Here is a 20,840-nt window from a genome sequence, read left to right on the forward strand (position 1 = left end):
TGGTCTATAGTTAAGTCCTAAGCCGTATTTGCAGAGAGAGGATAATGAAAGAGTTTTTAAAAAGGAAAGACAAATGCATTGTGAATATAAATAAAAATAGATATATTTCTCTCCAAGATAAATTACATACCGGTAGGTTGTAAAATTCAAGGTTATAAACATACACTTGTATGATTAAAAATGAAGAGTCTCCTTATATTTCTGCTAATCGGGATTACATCTAATAAGTGTACTTGTGAAAGTACATGTTTATAGATGTTTATAGATATTTATAGTTAGAATGAGAGTTTTTTATTCATTTACAAGCATTTAATTAAATTGCCTGATATAAAAATAGTGTATATTTTGACTAAATTGATTGTAAAACTGAAGTGAACAAGCAACATGCTTTTTCTTAAATTCTTCTAAAAAAAGTTATACATAAAATAAGTAGCCTATGCACTGAGGAAGGCGCTGTGCCACCAAAACATCTGGTGTGGCAAAGCAATGTTCTCTAAATATATGTTATCTCACTCATGAGCCGACATTGCACCTGGACTGGTTTTGGTTTCATAGTATGCTGTAGCAAGGGGACATCAGCAATATAGCAGCAACAATTTACATATAGTAACTCACTTGGTCCACTTTTAGTTTTGAATACTGTAATCAGTGTAAACTCTAGCGTTACAAGAGATACTTAAGATATTGAGTCTAGTTTAAAATGAATGTGATTTTAAGATAACTTTATAAGTCAATAGATTCAGTACTAAGGCACTTTGATGTAACTTTGATTTAACATGGACAGTTTACAGTTCCTGCAAGTCTTTACTTACAAATACAATGTTGTTCTTTTGTAGTGAGATATGCGTTCCATCCACAGTGAGTGCTACAGAATTAATGGCTGTCCAACTTGGGTTTCCTCTATGCTCATTTCGTGTTGTGATAGTGAAATTGTTTGAAGTATCTTCACATGTCTCAGTAACTGTGTAGGTGCAGGATCCTTGGAAGTGATGAAGAGTGCCATCAAAGGTTGTGTAATGAGGGTCTCCATAAATGTGACAGACTGCTGTGCTTGGTGGGTAGCAGCCTAATGTTCCATTCTGAACTTTGCAAATCTCATCTTTAGCACAAGATACTGGGGAGCAGACAACATTGTTGTTTCCAAGGCACTCACAGCTATTCTCACAATCTCCTTGCAAAAATTTCTCTCCTTCCTGGGGGTGAAGAAAAGTTGTTATTTTTTTAAGAACTGTAAGATGTTTTCGTTTACAATTAGAATTTAATTAATTATATTTATAATGCTTCCACTTACGTTAAAATATGTTTCATTGTACCAGCAACCACAATTAGATTTGGAAACACAGGTTCCTCCGCTAATGACATATCCATCATCACATTCACAACCTTCCAAACATGGGCTGCTGCAGTTTTCAGGACCGTGCGGTTGCAGACATGTGGCAGGACAGGAACTCATACACACATTGTAATGGCTGTTAGCTGGGCACTTTGGTACTGCAAGATAAAATATATTTTTTCTGAAAATATTCATCAGAAAATATAATTTCTGGATTTAAGAGATAGTTTATTTTGTTATTTCAAATGAAAAAAAATATATCGTATTTGATAAATATATTAAAAAATAAAATAAAAATATAGCTCAAGATTATAACAAATAAAATTATATCTTTATGTGACATACAAACAAAATATCATTGTTTTATAGCTGAATTTAATTAAAATAATGTTAATATATCTATTGACACATGTCTGTCATAACATGGTGGCATTTTAATGTTAATATAATGTTAAATCATCTAAATCAACAGGATATAGTAGTTTATGTCACCCTTGTTCAGTTGATACTTTCATTATAGGACTATTTACAAACTACATAACTGTCTACCATATAATTACTTACCACATATTGTACTGTTTCGCCAATTAAGAGAAACACCTTCTTTCTGACAAGCATCAGCATAGGCTCCTAGCAAACTACATAAGACATCTTGGTCTCCATTAAGGGCACACATGTCAAATATACAGCTCTCAAAGAATCCTGCAGGACTAATCACAGAATTACATATATAGAATGGTCCATCTTTGCTTGTAAGGAGACCACAGAATTCATTACTTGCATAGAGTTCTTCTTTTTCTGGTGGACATACAGGTAGAGGTGTTGGTTCAGGATCTGTGGGGTGGCAAAGTGGGTCATCATCTTCTACTATCCAGCTGTGTCCTAATACTTCTGAATTTGGTGCTTGTTCTCCATTTGGCATTAGGTACTCATCTGATTTGCGGTTGTTGAAGTTGCCACACATTCCGCATGTCAGGCTTGAATAAGTACTGGGTACTTTCACCTCCACTGAACTATCCGTATCATATGAGACAGTTAGTCTAAAATCAGTTTGAAGACTAACATATTTTCCAGTCCAGGTCACTGTCACTAATCCTTCAACTAAATTAACTGGAAGCGTTGTCCAGATCCCATTGACCTGTTACCAAAGAATAAAAAAAACGAATGATAGCTTAACAAACATATCGAATATGTAGTGTGTTCATCTTAATTCCAGCTCAGAATAAATTAAAAGCAAATTCTCACCAAAACTCGATTTTGCTCATGTCTCCAAATTTGTACTTTCTGATCATACACCTCAATGAATACTTTCTCCACAAAAGACACAGAAGGGTCTCCTCGATGTGCGTTCTTTGCTTCAACGTTAAAATATGGGAGGGAAGAGGAGTTGCTGCAGAGCTTGGCAAGAGTGTAGGTGCACAGACCCATGAAATTGTGGTTCTGTCTGTCAAATGTGTCATAGTGAGGATCATTATGGACTCTGCATATACCAAATACATAGAAATAACACCCGGGAACTCCGTTGGTGATTCCACAGTACTGGTTACTTGGACATGATTCACTTTTACACACTAAGCCACTTCCTGGTGATGGACATGTGCATTTTGAAGAACAGGTGTCATCAGACCAGAATTCTGTACCCACAGGATAATATTTATCTCCATCCCAACATCCGCATTGATCACTTGGAACACACTTCTTATCATACAGAACATATCCAGGGTCACAGAAACAGCCTTCAGCACAAGGAAGATTACAATTGGAGGATGATCCTGGGTTTACACAAGTAGCTGGACAAGCAGTGCCACATTGCTCATAATGACTGTTAGAAGGGCATGTTGGTGCTATAAACACAGATAGAGAATGCAATCACTTAAAATAAATAATGTCATGCTCTTAACCTTATATTTGTGTTATGGGTTTCACATGTTTCACATTAATATTTAAATTTAAATTTAAATATAAATATATTTAATACAGAATGTATCTTTCTGCCTAAATTATGGTTTATGAGCATATGTGTGCATTTTTTTTTGCGTGTGCATATTTTTAGAACATGTAGAGTCCCGAGGTACCGACAACCAGGTGCTCCTCTCTCCAAACTGTGAACGTTATTGTCAGAGAAACAAGAGGAGTTTTCTGCAAACATAACACCAGACTCCAGAGCAGAATAAAGTAAGCATAGCAGTTAATGGTTATTGATCTAGTAGGGGTTTAGGTGAAAACTTTATTGTTGGGGCAGTACTGGGACTTGCATGTCCCAGGTCAAGCTAAAATTAGTGGAGTTTCCAAAATTAGTGGGAGTTATAGTCCTGTTGGCAGCTATGTCAGCTGCCACCATCAAAAGAGACGGTGCTCTTGAGTTTAACTCTAACTAATCTCAGGCAGACTTGAACATGTGTTCCCCTAAACCCACTCAAGATTAGGGGCTCCAAACTGCAGGCAGTATAACAAAACAATACTTTCTCCATGGATCATTTGCAAACTCACTTAACATAAGATCAAACAGTATGAGACAATAAATTTAAAAAATATTTCCATTAGATCTGGTAGCAAGTGTTGTACAATTCAGACAGAAGACTAATTAATATGATTCAGAAGCTGGTTGAATGATTTTACTCAGATATTTTCTACTTACGACAGAAAGTCTCATTCCTCCAAGGTTGTATGGTAACACCTTGGGATTGACAGATATCTGCATAGGACTGGAGACTGCTACACAGAATTTCTGGATCCATGTTCAGTTCGCAAAGGTCATAGACACAGGTATTGAAAAATTCTAATGGGTTTATGACAGAATGACAGTCCTTGAAAGGTCCAATAATGTCAGTAATCAAACCACAGAAGCTATTGCTTGCAATGGTGTTTTTGTCCTCGTCTGTACATTCTGGCATGTGGTCTGTGGCTGGAAGACATCTTTTAAGTACAAAAGGTAATTGTTAGTGAAAACACAGCATTATTTCAAAAACATATCCACTCTTTAAATATTTAACATTTTCAATATGCATTGAATTAGGGTTTTTTCTTTATGAAATATTTAAACAGAGCCTCAAAACAGTGAGTGCTTTTTTATTAACAGGATTTGACTATTCAAAACACAGGAGTATAACTTAATATGTGTAACTAAATGAATAAGTAAAAGAAAATCTAATCTTACCTTGTGTCATTTTCAACTTGCCAGCTGTTGCCAAGGCTAGTAGAATTTGGCTCTAATTCACCCTCAGGGTTTATGAAATCATCATTTTTGTTTCCATTGAAATTTCCACAAAGTCCACATACTTTATTGGCATAGTTGCCTGGTATAGTTACAACCACCTTATGATTTCCATCAAATGTCACTTTTAGACCAAATCCAGTTGTCACCACAACATTGTTCCCACTTAAGAAGATCTTGATTTCTGGGGGCAAGTCTGTTGGTAGAACCACTATTTTTCCATTCACCTATTAAAAAATAACATTGTATTATTAATAAGGATTTATAAACCATTTCAAGTATGTAATGAGTGCTATAATTATAGTTGATGTTGAACAATAAGGAGGCGTATTTATAAGGAATGGTTAGTCTTTTGCAAAACTATTTAATTTTGACTGCAAATACATATATAGTCATTTTCAATATATTTATACATATATTGGCATAGTATTTTTTTTTTGTAGATGAAAAAAGCAAGATATTTTGCATTTTGTGCAGTAAATATCAGCCACTATGTATGTAACCTGAAACAGTTAATACATCTTTGGAAAGTAGAAATGCTTATGAACAACCTGAAAAGTATTATTTTGAATTATTAAAACATAATAGGGTCATTAACCATTTGGCAACCAAAGCAATTGTCAGGAGTAATAGTAAAGTAAAAGGAAAAATAAAAAATCTTTTAGCCAGTAAATGTTATCTATCAGCTCACCGTGACTTGTCTGCCTTTATCCAGTGTGATCCTGTATCCATGAACATCCACATTTACATACTTGACATAGGATACTTTAGGATTGCCTTTGTTTTCATTAGCTGCTTCTACATTAAAGATTGGAAGGTGCCCATCATCTCCACACACTTTAGATAAAGTGTAAGTACAGATTCCCATAAAATTATGGAGCTGATTATCAAATGTGTGGTAGTGAGGGTCTCCTTCTACTACACAGGAACCTTAGAACAAAAGAACAAAATAAGATTAATAATGTAATTTTTTAAAATATTTTTTCCTCTGAATTTACTGAGTTGCTCAAACACTAAATAACCGATAACCTATAAACCCATCTAACTGCAACCATAAGTCACCCTAAATCTACAGTGTGAGGTACTCTTCTGTACCAACTTCATTAATGTTACTAATGCATAATTTTGTGGTGGTTTAGTAATGCTGTGAATCTGGAATTTTGCATCAATACTGCTTTGCACTAGGCAAAACCATTTTACTTGACATTTCAAAGTTGAGTTTTTAATATAAATCTTGGTCATATTTAGAAAAATCCTTTTCTACTCAGTTGAAGAGTTGAAAAATCTTTTCTCACTAGATTACCTATTGTCATTTGTATTGTCTTGCTAATGACAGGTCACTAGAGAGATTTTTCTTTTGGACCTGTGTATATTTGTTTAGATCTTGAAAACTGTTGTCCACACAATTTTATAATGAGACAATAATACTTTCATTAAAAATCAAAGTTCCTTGGCATTGTAAATACAGTGCATTGCCATGATTTACAGCCATTGAACGCTATTGCACTTTATTGCCAAGATTGGTTTATGGTAGTTAATATTTCTACAAATTAAATCTCATCTGACAATTGCATAAACCATACTATAATATACGCAAATATGACATTCTTCTCAAACTGCATTAACTTGATGCATCAATAACTCAAAAATGCCTGGTTCATGTGACTCTTCATGCTCCTTTCAAAATCATTAATGAACAAATAAAGAGAAGCTGACCCAGGACAGAATCCAGTGATACTTGAATTATTAGGAGGGAGAACCAATTTGGGCTTTAGTCTTGTTATCTAAAATGAAAGTCCTTAGACTTCTGCTCTAAGGTTTTGACTACTTTCATTTTGCCCACGGCTACGTCCATTTACCACTCACGTTTGTCAGTCAACACTTTACTCCCTTACTCTTGTATATATGCAGATAATCTATTTGTTTTATTTTTAGTTTAATATACCTTTGATATAGTTAGATTTAATCTTTTTTTATTTTTATTCTGCAGCCCATTTAGCTGAATGGGTTTATCCACCTTAACAGCTTCATTTATACTATTAGATTTTACTCCACTTATAACTTGTAAAAAAAAATAAAAAAAATAAAGCTTGAGACACTTAACATTATTTATATGAATTAGCTTCCTTACATACTAACATATTTCATGCATTAACTATAGTTGACTTCATAAGATATAAAGAACACAATGAAACTTGATAATATGTATGACTTTAGTTCTTGTTTTTTTCATGTACCTGGGCCAAGAGGCGAAATTGTTGAAGTTATTGTGGAATGTTGTGTTGTAGTTGAACCTGTTAATAGAAAATGATAATTATTTCAGTTTTGAATCCTGTATTATATACAGGTTATGAATTAAATATTTTGATTTCTTTATTTACATTCACATTAAATATCATCTATATTTCAAGTAAGTGGACAAAAGTTATAGCTAAACTATGCATATAAAAAAAGGTAATGATTGTATAATTACGTGTTGAGGTCGGGTAAGTCAATGTTGTTGAAGATGATGTAACTGGTGTGGTTGTGGATATTTCTGTCAAACCTGTTTCAATAGGAAATGTTTATTATCATTGATTTTTGTAAAAATAAAGTGGCATCAAGCTCTTCAGTTCTGTACAATAAAAATTATTTAATTATATTAATTTTATTAATATTATTTAAACCATATTGGCATGTATGCTAGGTAATGTCTCATTTCATGTATAGCACAATTGTCAATTACTTTGCTAAATGCATGCCATTTATTTTGTCAAATAAAAACATTTACTCTGGATGCCCAGTATGGACAGTACTGGGCATATTGTATATATGATTTTAGAAATTCCAGGAAAAATATGGATATTACTTTTTGAAAAGGTGTTTTTAAAGAGTATTCATATTATTTATTTGCCAAATATTAAATACTATTATTAAAATTAAACCACTTAAAGTTACACCCCAAGCAACATTACCACTGCAGTATGCTGTAGTGGTACCATTTTAGAGCGATTTGACATCATACTCAGGTCTGATGGGCGCTGCAGCCCACCTCCACTATTTCTGATGAAGATCTGGAAGTTACTAAGCAGTATGTTAGCGCTCCTGAACTAAACATTGCACTTCTCAGTTAGCTCTGTGGCTGAGATCCGCAACTGATCTCTCTCAGCCAATGACATAAGCCCTGAACAACCTGTCTGAGCTCAGAGCGTCTGGCATTTTGTCAGATGTAATGGAGGCAGGGAGAGGCCGCTGTAGTGATCATGGTGCTTGGAGTGCTCCTTCAATACATAAGTATAACACAACTTACATAATATATGCAGATCCATATATATTTTCAAAGTTGTATTACACACTAAAACAAGATACACATCCCCAAATTATATCATTCAATATGCAACAAAATTATACAGTATGAGTCAAATTAAACATGCATAACTGATAATGCAAACATAGATTCACAGAAAATTTAATAATTGGGTGAAAACACATTTCACCTACCACATTAACAACATGGTAAGTCTGTAATGTGCGATCTGAATCTTTTTTGACAAGAAAAATATTAATTCTAGTAAAATATATTTTTCACATAATTTAATTGGCCCTAATTGAACATTTTTCAATGGATGCCAATGAAAGTACTTTGCATGCTGTGAATCTGAATCTGGGAATAACACGAACGTTACCAACATATCTCCATTAATAAATGTTTGAAAGAATATTTAAACTATAAATTAGTAAACAATTAAGGGATAACAATTCAAATTACACAAAGGAATGCACAAATTTACAAAGTGCACAAACTACATAATACTGCAAATTACACAAATAAATAAATCTCCAACATGCACAAATGTCCAAACAATTTACATCAAGGTATCATTTACATATAGATGTTCAAAGTTGCACTATACAGAAAATGTAAGCCTGCCTAAACACAAATTTGACATGCAGTACAATAACTGTAGAATATAGCATATGTTACAGAGAAATTAAACACAGATTCACAGAAAGCATGCTGATTAATACATATTATAGAATATATGCCATATATCAGATTCTAACAAAGTGCAGATTCTAACACAGTTAATTAAAGTTTTTATTGTGTATTTGAAATAATAATAAATACATTTTTAAGAACTCATTCTTAAAATTACACAAATTATAAATACTACCATTACGTAATTGTATTTAGGATTACAATTAAGGAAATATTTAGAATTAGGTTTACAAATTACAGAACTTGATAACAAAGATTATAACATCAATAATTAACATGCAATAAAATTACACAAAACACAAAGCTGAAAATTAGTGTAACAGAGGAGGCAAATACAGAGTCCAGAAAACAAATAATGTTGTGTAACAATACACTTCCTTTCATCTCAAGAGTATGGTAAATGTTATACAAGAAAAAGGACAGAACATTTCATAGCAAAGTGACAGAGGACAAATATAATTAATAATAATAACTAGCCTTAAACATTGCACAGATACCTGGTGTTTCTGGATATGTATGTGTTGTTCTAGAAGAGGTTACAATTTCTGAAGAAATGGTAGTTGTTGGGGTTGGTGTGGCAGAATGTGTGGTTCTTGGAGTAATGGTACTTGTTTGTCCTGATGAGGTTGCGGTAATTGTTTCTGTTATTAAGTCAGTTGCAAAACTTAATGTAGTTGTAGTGCCGGAACTTGTAGTGTGTGTTGAACTTGAAATTATGGGAGATCCCGTCTTTGTTGATGTTTCAGATGCAGCAGTCGTGGTTACAATTGATGCCTTAGATGTAGTGCCACTTGTACTGCTTGTAGTAGTACTTGCAGTCTTTGACGTTAAGGCAGATGTTGTTTCTGAAGTTGTAGCAGTTGTTTTAGATATAGAACCAGGTGTGGATTTCAAAGACTCAGAGATTGTAGTACCTACTGTAGATGTTGTTTCCGAGGAAGATACAAGAGTGGATGGGGAAGTGGTGACACCAGTAGTACTTGATGCAGTTGTGATCTCAGGTATAGGCTTGGATGTAGTTATTGTTGTTGTGAAGCCTGTGGCTCCTAATGAGGTTTTGCCTGTAGTGCCCGAAGAAGTAACGGTTGAGATTTCCAGTGTGAAATCAACTGTAGGGATTGTTTTAGTGATTGAAGAAGAAGAAACTATAGGCTCTGAAGTAGTAGCAGATGTGGTAGTGGTAGTGGTCGCTTGTGATGTAGAACCAGATGTTGAAGTTAAATCTGAAGTGGTTGTCTTTCCAGAAGCTGAAGTAGGAGTAGTAATCATTGCTGATGTTAAATCAGTTGTAGATTGTAATGTAGTTGTCTTCTCTGTACTACTAGTGGCAGCTGGACTTGAAATGATGGGAGAGGTAGTCTTTGTTGAAGTTTCAGATATAAAATCAGTTGTAGTAACCTGTGTTTTTGATACTGATGTTGGAACTAAAGTAGTTGAAAAAGTTGCAGGACCTGTAGTGGTGACACTTGTTTTCCCAGATGTACTCTCTAATGCAGGAATTGTAGTCTTCTTAGTAAAATCGGATGTAGTTGAGCTAGTTGCTAGCCCTGAAGTTAAAGAAGCTGTTTCAGAAGTAGAGGTAGTTGTAGACTTCAAAGACGTGGAGGTTGACGTGCTTAGTGTAGAAATAGTCTTGTCGGAAGCTGGAGAGAGAGTAGTAGTAGTGGTATCTTCAGAGGTAACATCAAGTGTTGTGGCTGAAACAGTGTTAATTCCTGAAATGGTGACAAGTGTGGTCAAGTTCTAGAACTTCCAGTTTATATTGAAAGAGGAAGTTAGGTATGCCCCTTAATATGCATAATTTAACATACAATTTTGCATTGCACTGAAACAATTATATGCTGCACTGTTGTATTATAGTAGGGCTGATCTGATTCTTAACATCGTGACACAGTGTACACATTATATTCTCTTATGTCTAACATGCCAACAAATGTGTACAATTGTACAGTTGATTCTGAGCTTTATTGCAGCCCTTCATTCAGTGAAGTGCTAAGCTTGCATACTAATATGCGAGCACCCCCTCTTAATTATTTGTTGCAGGTTTTCTTTACATTTTTCACATTCTAGTCTTGCTGTTATATAGAACAATGCTAAATGTACACCTAATCATGTTTTAGAATCACAACTTAATCTACCTATTTGAAAAAGTATATTACACTTACAGTCCAATTTAGAAAAAAAAGACAACAAATAGGTTTGCAAATGGTAAACAAATGGAGCGAAAATGTAATTATGTTTTGTTGTTTTTGTTTGCTCACAGATCAGTATTTGTTAAAAATGCAATTGCAATTTGTTTCTCACTCTTTCCTCATATTTAAAAAAAAAAAAAAAGAAATGGACTAAACATTGACTTCTGCATGGCAAAACTTTTGCTTTAATGGAATCATTTTTTAGAGGAATTAAATTTATTTCAAGAACTCCGACACTCAGTCAGTTGAATGTTGGCTCATCTGAATAACATCTATGAAAAATATGATTCAGATGAACCAAACAGATGTGAAAATGGCCTATTAGTGTACTGCAAAAGTATATATAATATAAATAGTATGTATGTATTTTGCAATACTCTGATAATTGCGTATACCCGCCATTTGTTTCAAAGATCAACTGCGAAAAATAAACCAACAGAGGTAAAAAGAGGAGGAGCAGTAAAAAGATCTATATTTATAAATGTATTTTCCTTTACTGGTCACTTCTTGCTTTATCTGTGAATAACATAAACAATTAGTAGGTGTCCCCTATCCATCAATCATCTTTTTTTTCACAGCAGTCATCCCTTTTTTTTGACACCACGTTCAGAACTCCCCAAAAAAAAAACGGACATGCTTGTTCATTGTGCTAGTCGTTGTTATATGTTATATGGTGCTTCAAAGATACAGAATTTGGCTGAACCATGGATTGGACTAAAATCGACCAAAAAAGGAATTATTTACCTCTTTCAATATATGTAACCAGTCAATGAAACTCCTTCTACTCATTAATACAACAAAGGATGATGATATCATTCTTTTATGTATCCTCCACCCTAATACTGACACATTTTTCCCATTCAATATTTTCCCAATTCTCAAAAAGTTTGTTCTTGCTTCTCTTCAGTTTGCCTTCAAAACCATTTTCTAGGAAATTTTAATATGTGAATGCAGTTAGGGAATTTGACTTCAAAAAGTCTCTCAATGATATATCCCTCTTCTGTTTATTCATTTACATAGAAAATATTTGAATGCAGATGACATACTCAGTGTTATCTATCTATCTAAATGTATTTATTTATTTATTACAAAAGATCTGGACAATTATCTTACATAGCAGTATAGAGAAATATCCCATATATCGTTATAGTTAAGATATGTAGTTGCAGCTGGATTTCCTATAGCATATCCATTACAACAGCAAGTGCAGTGTTGGAAAATCAGCCCTACCTACAATCTACTAAGTAATCTTTACTGAACCTCATACCTTACTAGGGAACTATGATGATCAGTACCAAGCGTAATGATATATAAATGTTTTTTTATGTTAGATTAATCTATTAAAACATGCATTTATCCAATTTAAAATAGAATAAACTTGACATTAATCTTAATGTTGGTCTCTTTTTTACTCTTGGTGACTATCCTAAGAATGAAAAATAACAAATATATCATGTATGTCACACTAATATGACCCTGCATTGTCCCTACATATAAGAGCATTAATTAAACCGTGCAATTTGGAGGTGTAGAGTTAAAAACAATTTACTAAAATATGTCTCTGACTTTGTTACTATTTTATAAATATACAGGGTAGAATACTTACCTGCAAATGGGATCAATGTACTGATCACTATTAAACCTCGTGTCTGGGTAGTAGTACGTGTGGTGGTAATTATAGATGGTGGCAAAGTTACTGATCACTACTGAACCTGGTGTCTGGTTAGTAGTACTTGTGGTACTTGTAAATGGTGCAGTTTACTGGTCACTGTTGAACTTGGTGTCTGGGTAGTAGTTCTTATGGTGGTAATTGTAGATAGTGGCAACGAGACAACAATACTTTCATAACAAAAATCAATAGTCCTTGGAATTACACAATAAAGTGCCCTATAAAGATTTACATTAATTGAAAGATATTGCACTTTTTTGAGAAGATTGCTGTCTACAATTATTATCTAATCCTTCTCATTTTATGAAAGACTATCTGTAACTCAGTTTATCTTAGTTATTATTTATACATATTAAATCTCTTCTGATAATTGCTTTAACCGTATTGTAATATATCCAAATGTGATATTTTTCTCAAACTTGATGCATCACTAACTCGAAGATACCTTGATCGTGTGACTCTTCCTACGCCTTACAATATCATTAATAAACAAATACAGAAACGTTGTCCCAGGGTAGAATCCAGTGGTACTCCACTTACAACTTCTAATAAAGCTTGAGAGACTTAAAATTATTTATATGAATTAGCTTCCTTACATACTAACAGATTTGATGCACTAAAGGACCACTATAGGCACCCAGACCACTTCAGCTCAATAAAGTGGTCTGGGTGCCAGGTCCATCTAGGGTTAACCCTGCAGCTGTAAACATGTATGTTTGCATAAGGGTTAATCCAGCCTCTACTGGCTGTCTCATTGATAAAGGTAAGAATTTATCCCCTTCCTCCCCCTTCAGCCCGGCAGGAGTGGGACCCTGGGGGTGGGGGGGGACCCAAAGACCCTTATAGAGCAAGGAAAACGAGTTTGTTTTCCTGGCACTATAGTGGTCCTTAACTATAATTTCCTTCATATGTTATAACGAAACTTGATAATATTTATGGCTTTAGTTCTTTTGTCATTATTGTACCTGTGCCAGGAGGTGATGTTGTTATTGTGGAATGTTGTGTTGTAGTTGAACCTGTTAATAGAAAATGATAATTATTAGATGCACAATCTCAGAATCTTGTATTATATACAGATTATGTATTAAATATTGTGATTTTTATTTTGTTATTTACACGTTTAGCATTATCCACAATATAAGAGAATGAGGAAACTATCCAATGCTATTAGACACTGCTTTTTTCATATTTTTATTTCCTTTCATAAGGACTAAGTGTGGGTACTCCAAATTCTATCATTTGTCATGAAATACCATAAGACAATAATTGTAAATTTATGAGGTTGCAACAGACAAGGCAAAGATAGAGTTCCTGAAGAAAATATGCTAAGAAATGTCAAAACTGTGGTAACTCCTTGTTATACACAACAGAAGGCAGATGATTTAAAACCATCTATAGCACAATTGTTAATTACATTGATAAAGGCATTCCATTGATTTAGTATTTACCTCTAAAAAAACATTTTCGCTGGATGCCTAGTAAGGACAGTATGGACTGGGCATATTATATCTGATTCTAGGATTTCCAGGAAAAATATGATATTCCGTTTGAATAGGTGTTTTTAAGGGATATTCATAGTATTTATTGGCAAAACATTAAATAATTATTATTCAAATTAAACCAATTAAAGTAACACTCCATGCAACATTACCACTACCATATGCTGCAGTGGCTATGGTGCCAGAAGTAGCCTGGTTCTCACGTCACATTGTAAGTGGTCATTCCATTTTAGAGTAATTTTAAAGAATAATTAAATTTTAGAAAAATCTTACTCAGGTCTGCTGGGCTCTGCAGCCCACCTCCACTATTTCTGATGAAGAGACTGAAGTTACAATGCAGGAGCTCTCCTGAACTAAACATTGCGCTGTAATGTTAGCTCTGTGAGATCAATAACTGATCGCTCTCAGCCAATGACATAATCCCTGGATAGCCTGGCTTAGCTCAGATCTTACAGCTCTTTGTCGAATGTAGTGGAGGCAGGGAGAGGCCGCTGTAGTGGTTATGGTGATTGGAGTGTTTCTTTAAAACATTAGAATTACGCAACTTACATATTATCGCTAGATCCATATATATGTACAAAGTTATATTTACAATTTACAAAGTTGTATTATATAGTATAACAAGATGCACATCCAAAAAATATACAACATGCAATATAATTATGTGTCAAATTAAATACTCATAACAGGTAATACAAACATAGATTCACAGAAAATTTAAAATAGTGGGTGAAAACATAATTCACCTACCACATCAAGAACATGGTATGTCTGTTACATACGATAGGGACATTTTCTTACAAAAAAAATATAAATTCTAATAAATCGATATCCCACTGATTTTTGCATGCTGTGTATCTGAATCTGGGAATAACAAGAATGTTATCTCTTTCAATAAATGTTTGAAAGAGTATATAAACTATCAATTAGTAAACAATTAAGGGATAACAATTCAAATTACACAAAGGAATGCATACATTTACAAAGTGCCCAAACTATATAATAGTCCAAATTACACAAATAAATTGTACAAATAAAAAATTGTACAAATAAAAAATTGTACAAATAAGTAACACAAATTACCTAACATTATAGTATGAGTTACATATAGATGTTCAGAGTTGTAACATACAGAAAAAAAATGCGTAAACACAAATTTAACATGCAATACAATAAATGTAGAATAGAGCATATGTTACAGAGAAAGTAAACACAGATTCACATAAAACATGTTAATTAATTGTACACATTATAGCATATATGCCATATATCAGATTCTAGTAATTACAGTATGGATACTTTATTGTGTATTTGAAATATTTATATATATTGTGTTAAAGACTCGTACTTAAAATTACACAAATTATGAATACTGCCATTAAGTAATAGTATTAAGGATAACAATTATGTAAACATTTAGAATTAGGTTTACAAATTACAGGATCTGATAACAAAGACTACAACCAAAATTTGGCATGCAATAAAATTACACAATACATGTAAATTCATCTAAAGAGTATGGTAAATTTTATACAAGAAAGAGGATAAAACATTTCATAGCAAAGTGACAGAGGGCAAATATAATTAACAATGATAACTAATGGTAAACATTGCACAGATACCTGACGTTTCTGGATATGTATGTGTTGTTCTAGAAGATGTTACGATTTCTGAAGCAACGGTAGAAGTTGATAAGGTTGGTGCGGCAGAATGTGTGGTTCTTGGAGTCCCTGTTGTTAAGTCAGATGCAGAACTTAATGTAGTCGTAGTGCCGGAACTTGTAGTGTGTGTTGAACTTGAAATTATGGGAGAGCCAGTCTTTGTTGATGTTTCAGATGCAGCAATCGTGGTTACAATTGATGCCTTAGATGTAGTGCCACTTGTACTGCTTGTAGTAGTACTTGCAGTCTTTGACGTTAAGGCCGATGTTGTTTCTGAAGTTGTAGCAGTTGTTTTAGATATAGAACCAGGTGTGGATTTCAAAGACTCAGAGATTGTAGTACCTACTCTAGATGTTGTTTCAGAGGAAGATTCAAGAGTGGATGAGGAAGTGGTGACACCAGTAGTACTTGATGCAGTTGTGATCTCAGGTATAGGCTTGGATGTAGTTATTGTTGTTGTGAAGCCTGTGGCTCCTAATGAGGTTTTACCTGTAGTGCCCGAAGAAGTAACAGTAGAGATTTCCAGTGTGGAATCAACTGTAGGGATTGTTTTAGTGATTGAAGAAGAAGAAACTATAGGCTCTGAAGTAGTAGCAGATGTGGTAGTGGTAGTGGTCGCTTGTGATGTAGAACCAGATGTTGAAGTTGAATCTGAAGGGGTTGTCTTTCCAGAAGCTGAAGTAGTAGCAGTAATCATTGCTGATGTTAAATCAGTTATAGATTGTAATGTAGTTGTCTTCTCTGTACTACTAGTGGCAGCTGGACTCGAAATGATGGGAGAGGTAGTCTTTGTTGAAGTTTCAGATATAAAATCAGTTGTAGTAGCCTGTGTTTTTGATACTGATGTTGGAACTAAAGTAGTTGAAAAAGCTGAAGGGCCTGTAGTGGTGACAATTGTTTTCCCAGATGTACTCTCTAATGCAGGAATTGTAGTCTTCTTAGTAAAATCGGATGTAGTTGAGCTAGTTGCTAGCCCTGAAGTTAAAGAAGCTGTTTCAGAAGTAGAGGTAGTTGTAGGCTTCAAAGACGTGGAGGTTGACGTGCTTAGTGTAGAAATAGTCTTGTCGGAAGTTGGAGAGAGAGTAGTAGTAGTAGTGGTATCTTCAGAGGTAACATCAAGTGTTGTGGCTGAAACAGTGTTAATTCCTGAAATGGTGACAAGTGTGGTCAAGTTCTAGAACTTCCAGTTTATATTGAAAGAGGAAGTTTGGTATGCCCCTTAATATGCATAATTTAACATACAATTTTGCATTGCACTGAAACAATTATATGCTTCACTGTTGTAATATAGTAGGGTTGATCTGATTCTTAACATCGTGACACAGTGTACACATTATATTCTCTGATGTCTAACATGTTAACAAATATGTACAATTGTACAGTTGATTCTGAGCTTTATTGCAGCCCTTCATTCAGTGAAGTGCTAAGCTTGCATACTAATATGCGAGCACCCCCTCTTAATTATTTGTTGCAGATTTTCTTTACATTTTTCACATTCTGGTCTTGCTGTTATATAGAACAATGCTAAATGTACACCTAATCGTGTTTTAGAATAACAACTTAATCTACCTATTTGAAAAAGTCTATTACACTTACTGTCCAATTTAGAAGAAACAACAACAAATAGGTTTGCAAATGGTTAACAAATGGGGGGTAGGGAATGTAATTATGTTTTGTTGTTTTTGTTTGCTCACAGATCCGTATTTGTTAAAAATGCAATTGCAATTTGTTTCTCACTCTTTCCTCATATTTCTTAAAAAAAAAGAAATGGACTAATCATTTGACTTCTGCATGGCAGAAAATTTTGCTTTAAGGGGTTAAAGGAATCATTTTTTAGAGGAATTCAATTTATTTCGAGAACTCCGACACTCAGTCAGTTGACAGTTGGCTCATCTGAATAACATCTATGAAAAATATGATTGAGATGAACCAAACAGATGTGAAAATGGCCCATTAGTGTACTGCAAAACTATATAAAATATTAATAGTATGTATATATTTTGCAATACTCCAATAATTGCGTATACCTGCCATTTTTTTCACAGATCAACTGCGAAAAATAAACCAACAGAGGTAAAAAGAGGAGGAGCAGTAAAAAGATCAATATTTATAAATGTATTTTCCTTTACTGGTCACGTCTTCATGATCTGTGAATAACATAAACAATTAGTAGGTGTCCCCTAGCCATCAATCATCTTTTTTTTCCCATCAGTCATCCCTTTTTTTGACACCACGTTCAGAACTCCAAATCTCGGAAAAAAAAAATCGAACATGCTTCTTCATTGTGCTAGTTGTTTGTTATACATTATATGGTGCTTCAAAGATACAGAATTTGGCTGAACCATGGATTGGACTAAAATCGACCAAAACCGAATTATTTACCTCTTTCAATATATGTAATCAGTCAATGAAACTCCTTCTACTCATTGATACAACAAAGGATGATGATATCATTCTTTTATGTATCCCCCACCCTAATACTGACACATTTTTCCCATTCAATGTTTTCCCAATTCTCAAAAAGATTTTTCTTGTCTATCTTCAGTTTCCCTTTAAAACCATTTTCTAGGAAATTTTAATATGTGAATGCAGTTAGGGAATTTGACTTCAAAAAGTCTCTCAATGATATCTCCCTCTTCTGTTTATTCATTTACTTAGAGAATACTTGGATGCAGATGACATACTCAGTGTTATCTATCTATATATTTTTTTTTATTTTCTTTTTTTACAAAAGATCTGGACAATTATCTTACATAGCAGTATAGGGAAATATCCCATATATCATTATAGTTAAGATATATAGTTGCAGCTGGATTTCCTATAGTATATACATAGCATATACATTATAACAGCAAGTGCAGTGTTGGAAAATCAGCCCTACCTACAATCTAATAAGTAATCTTTACAGGGTAGAATACTTACCTGCAGATGGGATCAATGTACTGATCACTATTAAACCTCGTGTCTGGGTAGTAGTACGTGTGGTGGTAATTATAGATGGTGGCAAAGTTACTGATCACTACTGAACCTGGTGTCTGGTTAGTAGTACTTGTGGTACTTGTAAATGGTGCAGTGCACTGGTCACTGTTGAACTTGGTGTCTGGGTAGTAGTTCTTATGGTGATAATTGTAGATAGTGGCAACGAGACAACAATACTTTCATAACAAAAATCAATAGCCCTTGGAATTATACAATAAAGTGCCCTATAAAGATTTACATCAATTGAAAGATATTGCACTTTTTTGAGAATATTTGTGTCTACAATTATTATCTAATCCTTCTCATTTTATGAAAGACTATCTGTAACTCAGTTTATCTTAGTTATTATTTATACATATTAAATCTCTTCTGATAATTGCTTTAACCGTATTGTAATATATCCAAATGTGATATTTTTCTCAAACTGCATTAACTTGATGCATCACTAACTCGAAGATACCTTGATCATGTGACTCTTCATACGCCTTACAATATCATTAATAAACAAATACAGAAACGTTGGCACAGGGTAGAATCCAGTGGTACTCCACTTACAACTTCTAATAAAGCTTGAGAGATTTAAAATTATTTATATGAATTAGCTTCCTTACATACTAACAGATTTGATGCATTAACTATAATTTCCTTCACATGTTATAACGAAACTTGATAATATTTATGGCTTTAGTTATTTTGTCATTATTGTACCTGTGCCAGGAGGTGATGTTGTTATTGTGGAATGTTGTGTTGTAGTTGAACCTGTTAATATAAATGATAATTATTAGAAGCACAATCTCAGAATCTTGTATTATATACAGGTTATGTATTAAATATTGTGATTTTTATTTTGTTATTTACATTCACATTAATCATCATCTATACTTTTAGTAAGTGAAGAAGAGTTCGAGCTAAAGTATGCATAGTACATAGAATGCAATGATTGTATATTTACGTGTTGAAGTCGGGTAAGTCAATGTTGTTGTTGATGATGTATCTGGTGTGGTTGTGGATTTTTCTGTTACACCTGTTTAAATAGAACATTTTTATTAAAATGTATTTTTGTAAGTGGCAACAAACAATACAATTAATTTTTTGTAACCCATATTGGCATGCATCTGAATTTATTAATGATGTAGAATGTATAAAGGTATTTTAAAAAGTAAAAAGGACATGGAGTAAAGATACGTTTAACATTATCCACAATATAAGAGAATGAGGAAACTATCCAATACCATTAGACACTGCTTTTTCTTATTTTAATTTCCTTTCATAAGGACTAAGTGTGGGTACTCCAAATTCTATCATTCGTCATGAAATACCATTACACAATAATTTGTAGATTATGTTAACGTAGTGTACGTATAATCTTAATTTTAATAATGACAGGAGGCGAGTATTTTGCATAACTTTCTTTACTTATGCCTCCAGCAGCACAAGTCAATCAATCAAAAACTTTTAACCAATCCTAGGCCAACATAGCCTGTATATAAGTCTTTGGTGGGCGTGTCTATTCCTCTTTCTTTGATGTGTGAAATCCTGTAACGTCAGGTTGTGGAGTGTCCTTTAAACTGGAACTCTGTAACTTTAAACGAATGTAGCTTGGAGTGAAGCTTGAGAGGAGTTGTCGCCCGGTATGCGAATCATCTTATGCTGGAAAAAACAGAAATAGGTGAAAGGTGTGGAAATGGACTATTGTCCGCATGTAATACCTATATATCCAATTTAGTTAATTAATATATCTAAAGTCTGAGAATTACATTAACAAGTCTATTGAGTTGTTAGCTACAGTTATATCTATGCTGAAACTGTGTATGTGAGATTTCATACAGTATGAAGATATCGGTCTGAAGGTCGTCATAACTGTCTGTTAAATGCTGAATGGCGAGTATTGGGTGGGAATAAAACCAATGTCTACAGGGGGGAAAATACTCGCCTCCTGTCATTATTAAAATTAAGATTATACGTACACTACGTTAACATAATCTACAAATTTTATTACATGACAGGAGGCTTCCTATTTTGCATTTTTAACGCTGTGGTAACAACGAAAAAGATGCGTGAGATGTCTGTCGAAAGTAGAAAACTCTGAAGGTGTTTTCTCTAGTCCAGTCTGCCGAGCGCAAGATGTCCGTAAGAGATGCTCCCGCCGAATATGCACGCGAAGCCGCCGCCCCGCGTACCGAGTGGGCCCCGAAGTTCGGTTCTACACCTGCCAGGGATAAGAGCCATCGGACCCATCTAGCCAACGTAGTGGTAGTTACGGGTTTGTACGGTTTAGTGTAAGATACCAGTAGTTGACCCGATCGGTGAAAAC

At 34.0% G+C, this 20,840-nt stretch overlaps 1 protein-coding gene across 1 annotated transcript in view; it reads right to left on the bottom strand.

Moving 5' to 3' along the window:
• The window catches only part of LOC134586215 (uncharacterized), an 87,076-nt gene that overhangs the window by 50,015 nt on the left and 16,221 nt on the right, over positions 1-20,840 (bottom strand). The window contains exons 12-25 of the mRNA XM_063441711.1: positions 19,479-19,550; positions 19,235-19,285; positions 15,509-16,693; positions 13,353-13,403; positions 9,024-10,241; positions 7,021-7,092; positions 6,785-6,841; positions 5,239-5,477; positions 4,491-4,774; positions 3,972-4,249; positions 2,579-3,177; positions 1,898-2,471; positions 1,292-1,491; positions 813-1,193 (exon numbers count right to left, since the gene is read on the bottom strand). Of these exons, the coding sequence (XP_063297781.1) occupies positions 813-1,193; positions 1,292-1,491; positions 1,898-2,471; positions 2,579-3,177; positions 3,972-4,249; positions 4,491-4,774; positions 5,239-5,477; positions 6,785-6,841; positions 7,021-7,092; positions 9,024-10,241; positions 13,353-13,403; positions 15,509-16,693; positions 19,235-19,285; positions 19,479-19,550 (5,261 nt within the window). The remainder of the gene's footprint in view (positions 1-812; positions 1,194-1,291; positions 1,492-1,897; positions 2,472-2,578; positions 3,178-3,971; positions 4,250-4,490; positions 4,775-5,238; positions 5,478-6,784; positions 6,842-7,020; positions 7,093-9,023; positions 10,242-13,352; positions 13,404-15,508; positions 16,694-19,234; positions 19,286-19,478; positions 19,551-20,840) is intronic.

This window comes from Pelobates fuscus, chromosome 2, assembly GCF_036172605.1.
Source record: "Pelobates fuscus isolate aPelFus1 chromosome 2, aPelFus1.pri, whole genome shotgun sequence".
NCBI classification, from domain to species: Eukaryota; Metazoa; Chordata; class Amphibia; order Anura; family Pelobatidae; genus Pelobates; species Pelobates fuscus.